Source organism: Charadrius vociferus, unplaced genomic scaffold (assembly GCF_000708025.1).
Source record: "Charadrius vociferus isolate BGI_N301 unplaced genomic scaffold, ASM70802v2 scaffold228, whole genome shotgun sequence".
In the NCBI taxonomy this organism is placed as follows: Eukaryota; Metazoa; Chordata; class Aves; order Charadriiformes; family Charadriidae; genus Charadrius; species Charadrius vociferus.
In genome coordinates this window covers 1,289,825-1,300,799 of record NW_009649864.1, presented here as the reverse complement: position 1 = coordinate 1,300,799, position 10,975 = coordinate 1,289,825, and the positions used below count along the sequence as shown (strand labels likewise).

General features: G+C 47.2%; 1 protein-coding gene across 1 annotated transcript in view; it reads left to right on the top strand.

Moving 5' to 3' along the window:
- The window catches only part of BCL11B (B-cell CLL/lymphoma 11B (zinc finger protein)), a gene marked incomplete at its 3' end in the record, with an annotated part of 91,650 nt that overhangs the window by 8,766 nt on the left and 71,909 nt on the right, over nucleotides 1–10,975 (top strand). The window contains exon 2 of the mRNA XM_009891077.1: nucleotides 5,145–5,513. Within this exon, the coding sequence (XP_009889379.1) occupies nucleotides 5,145–5,513 (369 nt within the window). The remainder of the gene's footprint in view (nucleotides 1–5,144; nucleotides 5,514–10,975) is intronic.

The following is a 10,975-nucleotide window of genomic DNA, read 5'->3' as shown; positions in this document are numbered from 1 at the left end:
CCGGAGAGTGGCGGGGAAAGTGAGGCAGAGCTGCCGGCCCCTGTGCTTCTGGGGCTTCCCCATCACGTCGCCTCCTTTGGGCAACTCAGCATCACTTTTATTTTTTTTAAAAGAATAAAAATATATATATATATAAAAAAATGCTACAAACAATTTTTTTTCAGTCCTCAGAAAAATTAAAAATCGTTGGCAGATAAGCGGTGCCTCGTACTGCTGAGCTGGTGCAATACGTAGGCATAAATAAGCTCAGCGCTGCACCTTGCAGCTGCAGGGAGCTGCGGGGAGGCGCTGGGAACAGGTTATTGATAAACTTCGACGGCGAGGAGCCGCGCCGCCTGCTTTGAGCAGCGTTAGTCTTTGTGCAGCGAGGCTCCTGACACCGATCGCGGCGATAACCCAGCTCGAGAGCGTGTGATCCGAGCTATTTCCGTTAAGCATGTTGATGTTACAGTAAATGTGACATGTGGGTGTTGATTGAAGGGACATCATTTTCAGGCCTGCTTTTGGGCCAACACCCTGAAGAGCGAGTCGCTTCTTTGTGCTCGCTCCCCAGCTGGGCTGAGCTCTTTCTGGAGGTGCCTTCAAGACGGCAGCGACTGTGCCGCAGAGAACGGCGCGCTCGGCGTGCTGCGGTGCGCTTGCGGGCATCTTCCCATCCCCGGGCGCCATGGCGGCCCCCGGGCAGCCCCAGCTCATCCCGGAGACGGGTTGGTTTTCGGGGTAGCCCATGCTTTGCCCCCCTGGGTGGGCACCAGGGCGGTCGGTGGCCGCGGTGGGGTGGCGGGGCAGGCAGGGCACCCAGCAGCACCTCTGCGGCGAAGGCCCCGTCAGCGCTCGCCTTAACCGCCCCGTTATCGATTTGTGCGGAAAACCGACCGGAGAGGGGAGGTTTCGCACGCAGCGCTTTGGCCCCGCCCCAAGCCGTTCCCTCTCCCCCCTTTTCTCTGCCTCCTTCTGGTGCTGCGGGATGGGAAAAATAAGGAAAGGAGTAGGTTGGCAACTTTGAGATCCCTTCTTACCTTGGTTCTGCAGTGCAATGAAAAGGCAAGAAAAATAAATTCCTGCTGCCTGGACCCAGCCTCACCCAAACCCTGTGAACAAGCCCCCCCAGTTTAGTCCTTAGAGGCCTCGGAAATGATTTTTAGCAACGGAGTCTTTCTCACTATTAATGGGTACGATTTTGAGACATCTGACAGGCAGAAAGTAGTTAGCATGTGCATTGGCTTTAATACCCGGCATGAGAGTATTGTTTGCATGGGGCACATATGCTCTAATGATGTCACCACGCTGAAGTCGGAGCGCTGGTGGTTTTGCGACAGTGCCTTTATGGAATTAAGGAGTTTGTCCACTGTATTTCGGTGTGGTAGGCAGCCAGAGAGCTTGGAGATGCTGCTTAGAGTCCAGGCAGCAAGCGTAACACTTTTGAAAGTGGAGAGCGAATGATTTAGATTGTCCGGCTGCACTAATTTTATGAAGCCATCGGGTAACAACGATGTCACTGATGTTTCCATAGATCGCCCATCCCCGGCTCACTGTGCTCCCTCGGCAGGCAATGCCAAGGCAGTCCTCTTCGGAGGAATCTCTGGGTGCAAGGAAAACGCTGGGCACACCTTAACACACCTGGAAGAACCAGGGCACGAGTCCTGGCTGGAAATAGCTCGTTTGCATTTTTTTTTTTCCTTTTCCCACGTAAGGGAGATGAGATGTTTTCCATTCTCCTTTTTTTTTTTTTTTTTGGGCGGCTTGATTTCTCCTTCTTAAAAAAAAAAAAAAAATTAAATAAATACTCGTGAGGAAACACCCTCCTCCCCCCAAACCCTGCTACCAACAAACAGCAACAAAACCACAGAGTTAAATTCAAATAATGTGAAGCGACTCATTTGAAACCCACAGACACAAGTGGAGTCAGAACTTTAGATTGAGACTGGCCTAAATTGCCCCATTGGTATTAAAGGACTCCTTAAACAGCCTAAGATCTTGGCTGTTGTATTAACTAGGCATGACCTGATGCGTTATGGGCTGGACTTGCAGGCTTTTTTCTCTTTTCCTTTGTGGGTTTTAAATCTCTCCTGTAATGTTACTTGAATGTAGGTTTTTAATGGCTTAATTGAGTTGTCAATAGGAAGCCTTTTCTTTTTTTTTTTTTTTTATTCCGAGTGAAAAAAAAAATAATGCAAATTGACATGGATAAAATGCATTTGAAGATCTATTCAGTATTTTGTTTTTCATTCTTTTATGTCTGTTTTCCACGTCCCGAATAAGGGGATGTTAATATAGCTTCTGCATTGTTGGGTGTATGGCTGGTTTCATGCTTGATGATTTATTAAGCTCAAATCAGAAATAGAGTCGAGTAAAAAAATCTTTTGATAGTTTGAAACCCAATTACTACTGATCACGAGGGCTCGGCGTACCAAGAAAACGAAAAGCTGATTTTCGGTAATGTGACGACTGCCAAAATATGAAGGAATACCAGATGTTATTTTAAAAAAGTGCCATTGCAGAGTCCTTGGAAAGAGAGAGTGAGCGAGTGTAAGTGAATAGGCATATGTGGATTTTACTAATATTCAAATGAAGTGTAGAACTGAAAAGAAAGAATTCGCAACAGTTTAGCTGTTAAAACCTCCTTCACGTTCCCACAGACGCCTGGTCAGGACCCTTATCAAATGCAGTGGTTTTGCTGCATTTTCTGAAAAGCACAATTTAAATCACAGGCCAAAAAAAATAATAATTCTCCTCACATCAAAAAGATAATAAAGTTGAGATCTGTGCTTTTCGTTTCATTTGTTTTATATATATAAATGCCAAAATTCAGCCTTTGTAATTTGAGAGACAGACTTGAACCTGAAGGCTTTACAGGAATGTTAGGTGAGACTAGGAACAAGCATTTTCCCCCTCTGCCACCTTACATTTTTTCCTTACAACCCCTGGTTCAGTTCCTGTTTTTGTGTTGCCTTTTCCAGCTCTTTGTCCCATCTCCTGCACGTGTATCTGTGTGCCTGTGTGCGCCTCTGTGTGTGTGGTTGTTTTTTTTTAATATTTTGACACTCTGCTCCCCCTTAATAGGAATCCTTCCTAGAAATAGCGCGCACATTTCTAAAGGACCCCTTTCACAGTCCTTTTCTTTTGGCTCTAAAATGATGTATATGTAATTGGTAATTAAAGGTGCAAGCTCTCTTCAATATAAACAATATTGCTCAATGTTAGATCATTAAAGGGAACCGCAGCACTAAATAATTACCTTTTGCGTCGTGACACGCTGTTCGCAGCCATCCGCTCCCTTCCCAGCAGTCCCTGTTCAGCGCAAGGTTACGGTTACATTTTCGCTAAGGCAAGGAGGCATCTTTTCATGATATAAATTGGTGAATTAATCACGTAGCATTGTCTCCAAACTCCTTTTAAACTTGGATTAAGGGGAAAAAGGTAATTACTGGCTTTCAGAAGGAGTATTGTGCTGTGTATTTGGTAAGGTTGGTGTGAATTAGGAAGCCGAAGCCTTCCCCTGCCCATCCTCTGCTCCAGCAGGACGGTCCGTGCTCAGGCGCTTCTCTGGGGTCCCCGTCCTTTTCCTGCTGCCGCTGGTGCTGCTGCTCTCCGCTTTGCTGTTCGTGAGCTCTGATGCAACTCGTAATACAGCTGGTGGATACCCCGATCAATTATTTATTCTGGAAGGCGAAACCGGGGGCGATTCTTTTTCTAAACTGCCTTTTTCAAGGCTTAGCCATTTTTCTTGCCAGGTAATACATTTCACTTTCTACCTCCTGTCCCATTCCTGTGTGGGGTTGTTTATTGCAATTTGATGAAGAGTGGGACAAAACATTTGTTTTCGGTCAGGAGGAGAATCCAGATCTGGATTATAACATCTGTTTATCTCGGTCTCGCTTCTTTCGAGATATTTGTGTGACTTGCTTTCCCCGGGAAATCCGTAAGCAAACTGCTCGGGCTAATAGAGAACATTTTTCCTCCTATTCCTTTAATCCTGATTCGATTAGAGGTCTCACTTGCTGATTTACATACTGTTAGTTCCTCTGTTTTGTTCAGCCCAAATCCTATAGTCCTTGCAGAGGCAAAACAGCCTTAGGCAAAAGTCAGTGGAAATTTTGCCCAAGTAAAGACCAAGGTTTGTATGATTTGGCAGTTACACGATGGAACAAGAGAAAACAAACCAAAAAATACGTTTTGCCCCAGAAATAGATTGTGATCCGTAATTATTTTATAATGTAAGAATTATCTTCAAAATACCCATTAAAAATGCACTGTCTTTTCTTAATTGTGAAATGGGAAGTTACTTATTTCACAGAAACTCATACAGGTCACTCAGAAGTGCTTTCCTGGTCTTTGGAGGTAATGGTATGAAATCCAGCAGGTCCATGGGCAAGATTTAAACAAAACCCCCCCTTTTATTAACCTATATAGCAACTGCAGGGGTATTTGACATTGGGAAAACGAGCAGAAGATTTCAGGCTCGCCAATATTCCAGTATGTTAAATAAGTGCTTCATTCTTTTTCCCCCCATAGACACTTTTGAAACCCCTTTAACTTCCCATGAGACTGTAGCCTGCTTGTCTTCCTCTTGCAAACAGTTTGCCGGAATTCGGGCTAATGGGTGGTCATTTGAGCTCGCCGGTATCTTTGTACTAATTTTGTACGCCACACGGAGCCTGGTCCTGCTTGTTGGGAGGACGCGAGCACGTTTTCCCCCCCTCTTTCTGAAATCGGAGAGGTTCGGGTGCATCAGCTTTGCTGGATGGGGCCTTGGCCAGACGGCTGTGAGGTGCGGTGGGAACGAGAAGGTGGGATAAAAAGAGAGGAACTATTTCAGAAAGTGGCTGGGGGCTCGAGCGTTTGCAAAATGGCTCTTTGCTGATCTCCTTGCAGTGCTGGCAGCAGTGGGAAGGAGCTGTCAGGAGAGCTATGCCAGGTCAGCCTTTCCATTTTGTTTCAGGCAGGCTTGGTTGCAAAATATATTGAAATCATTCTGGGAGAGCGGAAAAGCTGAAAAATAAAAGAAAGATCTAATCAGTCTTGGCTTCTTTGGGCGGGTGAGGGGAGGCTGGGCCTCTCGTGATGTCTGCGAACATTCAAAGCAATGTCTTTCTCTTCTCCCCTCGCCCCTTTCCTCCCTCTTTCTCCTTGTCCATGTAAAGCAGAGGCTGACCATGTGGAACCGGCACTCGCCGACGAGGATGAGAGCCTGGCAATAGCAGAGCCGGGCGGCATCAGCATCGCCGCAGGCGGGACAGACCCCGACTTGTTAACCTGTGGACAGTGTCAGATGAACTTCCCGCTGGGAGACATCTTGGTTTTTATAGAGCACAAGAGAAAACAGTGCAATGGCACTGGTGGTGCCTGCTATGAAAAGAGCATGGATAAGAGCAGCCCTCCCCCCTCCTCACGCGCCGAGCTCAGGAAAGTGTCAGAGCCAGTGGAAATCGGGATCCAAGTCACACCCGATGAAGAAGACCGTCTTCTCACGCCTACAAAAGGAATTTGCCCCAAGCAGGAGAACATTGCAGGTACAGCATGTTTTACACTCTATCAACTGCCTAGGTAATCTTTTAACGAGAGCCCTCTAGAAAGTGCCATGAAACAGAAGCTTCAGTAACAGGTCTTTATGGGAGCCATCGGTCTGGAGGATCCTCACGGCTACACGAGGCTCAGCAGAGCTGCCCACCCCATGTTTAATTCAGCGTAGCTATCTGTGCAGGGCCAGCTCCCGCGGAGAGGGGACTCTCCATCCCCCGGGAGAGCCCAGTGGCAGCCTGGACACACAGGAAAAAGAAAAAGCAGAAGGTTGGGGTCAGAAATGATTTCAGGAGCGTCTTTAAGCAGGTTGCAGTGGTGGAGGGATAAAGGACTTTGGTGAGATGCTCAATTCAGTCCAGTTGAGACACCCTTTGTAACATGCAGACCCTCTGGGAAGGACCAAATCCCCACCCCACCGAAGACAGTGGAAAAATCCTCTTCCCGCTGATTGCAGTGGGAAGAGGATTTGGTTGCGAGGGCTGAAGCGGGGGTTCATTAAGTCCTTGCTTGTTCCTTCTGCTGGGGCAGATGTCAGCCTCCTGGTGCGCATTGCTGCCTGCGCCGCCTGTCCTGGCTGTCTGCAGATGGCTGGAGTTGGGTGGGCGACACCTCCATTCACGTGCACGCCCCAACGTGGGCTTCGGGAAGAGGAGACGAGGGCACAGGCTAGCTCGAGTGAGCAAATTGCAGGCATTTCTTTTTCTAAAACTCTCAGAGGTGGTGCAGTTAACATTTACTCAGCGAACAACATCCCCCCCCGCCCCAGCCCCTGCCCCGGCTCCGAGGTGGGCAGGCGGGCGATGGTACCCACCTGGGCGAGCTGCTGCGCAGCGGTTTGTGCAGAGCGCCCGGCGTGGGGCCGCTTCCGTCGCGTGGGGCCTTCCTCCCCGCTGCAGGTGTGTTCCTCCGCAGCGGCGAAAGGAAGGCTCTGCTCCCTGCTAGCGAGCGGGGGTTTTGTGTTACACAGCAGGATCTCCCCTCAAACAGGCCTTTTTTGTTCAAATCGACCGTATCCCGTACAGAAGACCAGTGGCAATTTGTCTTTGCTGCCGCTACCCGAATTTCTCTAGGAATTGTCGTATGGGATTAGATCTGACAGTCCAGGATCCTGTCTGTAGTAGAGGTGTTCCTGTGAGGGGATCCCCAGAAGACTTGTGAGAGGCTCCTGTTTTTACAGTTGAAGCTTAGGAGATTCCCACTTTCAGCATTGGAGGTCTCTGAGTCAATCCCCAGCATCTCTGATGGGCTTGGCCATCGTATAAATGAGGATGTGGGCTTTGAACTGCTGCAGTCTTCAGCCCTCCAGATGATCTGCCTCTTTGGAGAGGGCATATGCCACCCATTGACTACCTCGTTGTCTTCTAGGAATCTTTTTCGGGTGCAGTCACCATCTTGGCGTGGGGCAGCTGGTAGCTTTGGGGGCATTAGCAGTGGCAGCCTGTGCTGTAGCATTATAAGCAACCCTACTGTAAGACCTCGCCCCATCCTTTCCTCATCCTTTTCCAGCTTTCCCCATCCTTTTGCAGTTGTGAACACTTTTCTTGGCAGAGATGACTACCTCGTGGTGTAGCAGCTTCGAAGGCTAGATTTCCTTCCCATTTGGTGGGAGCAGAAGAGAAGTATTCAGGACCTTCTCCCCCAGTCTGCTGAAGGCCTCCTGAATGGTGCTGAGCACCCTCAGTAGCTGTTCATCGCTCTGCAAGCTGACGGCGCTCAGCCCTTTGCAGAGGGTGCCCAGTGCTTAGTGAGGTTGGTCCAGGAGACCCATGTTGTAGCTGCAGTCCATATCTCATCTCTTCCTAATCTCTGCCCAAGTTTAGTCCTTATTCCTTAGTGGAATACGTCAATGGCTATACCCAGGGCAGAGGGTGCCGTCCCATCCCAGCTTCTGGGGGTCAGCCTCAATATAACCAACACTTTTGCCATGCAGAAAATCTGCTGGGGGAAAGGGTGAAGGCGATGTTCACATGTGGAAAAGGCATAAAAAAAAATAAAAATTAAAAGCCAGTCTGGAGCACCTAATCTCTTTCAGACTAAACTGAATATCAAATGAAAATATGTAGGAAAGATTTTGAATTCAGAAAAATAAAAGGGTTTATCGTTTGATTGGCATTTTCTCAGCAGTGCACGGAGATAGGGACATCCACTAAACAGTGCAGTAATAATGCTTTCTCAATTAGGAGCCCAGCTCTGAGATAAAAAGGTGCAGTGTCCTTCCATATTTTTTTTAATAGCAGCGGATAGTTTTCAATAGTAGGATAAAAGCCTCACATTACAGCCATGGAGGGTAGCCATGAAAAACCCACAGAAGTCATTCACTGGAAAGGCTTTAGTGGGATATACCAAACCCCTTATTTATATTTCAATAGAAAGGCTTTCTGCATTAGCCAAGAAAATCAGAATCTGCATTTAACATTAAAGGTATTTCCCAGTGAGCGGCTGTAGAGCATTGTTGTTAGATTTGTTAAAAAAAGAGACTAAATACGATTTCATAAAAGGGAAACTTAATCTCTAAGGCAGCTTTCTCCCACCCCGCCACCCCCTCCCTTTATTTTTTTATTTTTTTGGTAATAATGCAACAGCCTACAGTATTTTTACTTTATATGTGACGAAAGATATTCTTAGCCTTTCTGTACTGCGACAGGAAGAATGAATTTCTTTATTCCACCAAGAAATATGTAAAATAATCCCTTAGAAGTATGGGGAGATATGTTTGTTCAAAGCATTTAAAATGTTATTTTAATCAAAGGCACAAAACACTCTACATGCTGTGTCAGCTAAAGGAGACCATTACATTTTAACAGCAAATCATGCTCTTTTTCCCCCTCCTAGCCAGCCCCCCCCTTTGAAACTAACTTTTTTTTTTTATTAAATAAAAAGGCGAAAAAGATTAAAGAATAAAAAAACTTCAGTGGCTCAAATGTATAAAGTAATTTAATATGGTGGAAGCATTAATTATTTTAGCTTAATTGAATTCTGAGGACTGCAGTAGTTGCATTTTTGTAGACAAGCTCTGTTTATTATTTCTTTGTGTAGATTAACAGTAAAGGAAACATAGATAACTTTCAGTTATTTATTGTAAAATAAATGTGTCAATTCATGTGTAAAGCAAGCTGTTCAAAGATAATTGAGTCTTTATATTTGAAGAGGGAAACCAGAAATCACCCACTCGCCACTCCGGCTCCCTGAAATATGCTGCCACCGCTGCTGCCCTCAAATAGGTTTCAGCTCCTCTCCTTGATCTTGTGTTATTTTTGTAGACCTTCTTATTTGGTCGAAATGATTTGTGCGGCCTTCCGCCGTGTGCCTAAGCCGCCAACCCTCACAGCTTCCCATGGCTGAGTGTAGGGAGGGTATGTCAAGCTCTGAGCTTGGCTCTGCCCATGCACATCTCTTCCCTCTGGGCGTGAGGATGTTGGGATGAGCGTTCACCCTGATGCAGGGTGCTCCGGGTTCCTGAGGTCTTTCCTCCTCTCTCTGCCTTTTTTTCCTTTGTGTTTGCTTTTCTTTCTTTCTTTCTTGGTAGCCGCTTGCTCTGGTCGTTGAATGGCTCTTGGCCACGCTACAGACCTTGTACTGCTTTGAGGGAGGCAGGTAGAGCTCAGGAGCCTGCAAGAATCTGCACGCAGGCAACGCAAATCTCCAACTGACATTTCTACATATCAGTAGAGACAAAGGCAACTTTATCTCTGCAATCAGCTCTTAAAGACCTTCTGATGATGAAGTCTGTCATTTTTTCCCGACTTGTAACTTGCAAATCCACGCTTTTCAAGGCACTTTCCTTTAGCTACCACTGTCCGTAAGGTGTGTGGTGGCATGTTAGCTGGCACTGGGAGGACGTGACTTGCTTAGGAGCAGTCTGTCCTGTAAAGTTGTTTGTTTTTTTGTTTTTTTGTTTTTTTCAAATTGGCTGACCTGTTTGAAAATCAGTTCTCGTACAGAGGGTGTGATAGTATCAAACAGATGTACCAGATTGTTGCACAGCAAAACACTGCCAGGCCAATGAGTTGGCTAAGAGTTATCAGTCACTGCTGCTTTTGCTTCACCGCTGGCAGGTATTTTGGAAACAATTAGGCCACCGTTGTATTTTATACATCTTTTTATCTTTCATCTTTATCAGATCTTGGGCGTAACCAGGTGACCTGTCCTGGCGGAAGAAGGCCCTGGGGAGGTGGCTCCTGCTGTCCTTTGACTGATGGTATCTCCTGTCTTCCTCACAGGCCCTGCTCGGCTCACAGGCCACCAGGCTGTTTGTTAGCGGGGCTCTCTGAAATGATCCAGATTAAAGAAAAAGCACGGCTTGGCTTGTTTTTATTGCTGGATAGTTTCAGAGAACCGTGGCAGAGAGGAGGGAGCCTTGGTGGGGCAGGCACCTCACGGGCCAGACCTTCTCTAGCTTCACTGGCTGGTCTGCGTGCTCCGGGCAGTGTACCCTCGTGAACAGACAACCACACCAGCAGTAGAGGTTCATTACGACAGCGTAGTTAATTTCTGCAAAGATGGTACTAGGAAAGGGGAGGGAGTTGATTGGAATTCCTCGTTCATCCCGTCCCGGCCGCCAGTGCTGAGCTCCATACATTATGTACTTGAACTAGATGTGCATCGTGAAAAAAGGCTCCCTGTCAGAGGCAGGATTTAACTGCAACCCCTGCTCCACGAATGTTCATTTCAGGCTTTTGAATAGTAAAACTGCCAGTGAGAGAAACTAAATAACTCGCATGTGCTGGAAGCCAGAGATAAACACCGCCGCAGGTTGCCATGAAATAGGCTATTTGATATATTTAGAATTGTTATTTTTCTCCAAATTAAGATTAGTTAAATCCATGTGTGTTGTGTGAGTGATTGTTAACTCAATGGCATGGATTATCCTTTTTTCAAATCATGACAGCTAATTATTATTGCTGTCTACCCTGAGACATTCACTTACAATGTACCATTATGGACCCGCGCACCCATATTAACTGTAGGACTCAGACAGCCATCGTGATGCCTTCACACGTGAGGGGAGGAAAATGCAAGCTGAAACAACCCGAGGCCAGTGGCGGCGATGTCGGGCAGGTTGGGGAGAGGTGTCCTGAGCAGCGCTGAGCCGGCACAGGGCACGGGAGCCATCCCCTTCTCGAGGCCGCCGTGGCTCCGGGTCCTGCCGCCAGCATCTCCCCAGGGTGGTGGGTCTTGCAGGCGTGACTCGTCAAAGCCAGCCTAGGAAAAGTGTTACATGAGGACGAAGAGGCTTCCAGAAGCGTGTGGTAACAGAGCCTGAGAAATTCGGGTTGCAGCTGAAATCCGTTTGTGAGGCTCTTCCAGGCTTGTTTCTTCCCTCGCATCTGCCAGGCTTTCCCTGAGCGCAGAGGAGTTACCTGGCCTCCTCCTCCTCCTTCTCCTCCTCTGCTGCTTCACCAGGTATTTAGCAATGTGTTTTGCTAATTGGTGTGACTGAGCAGCATTGGGG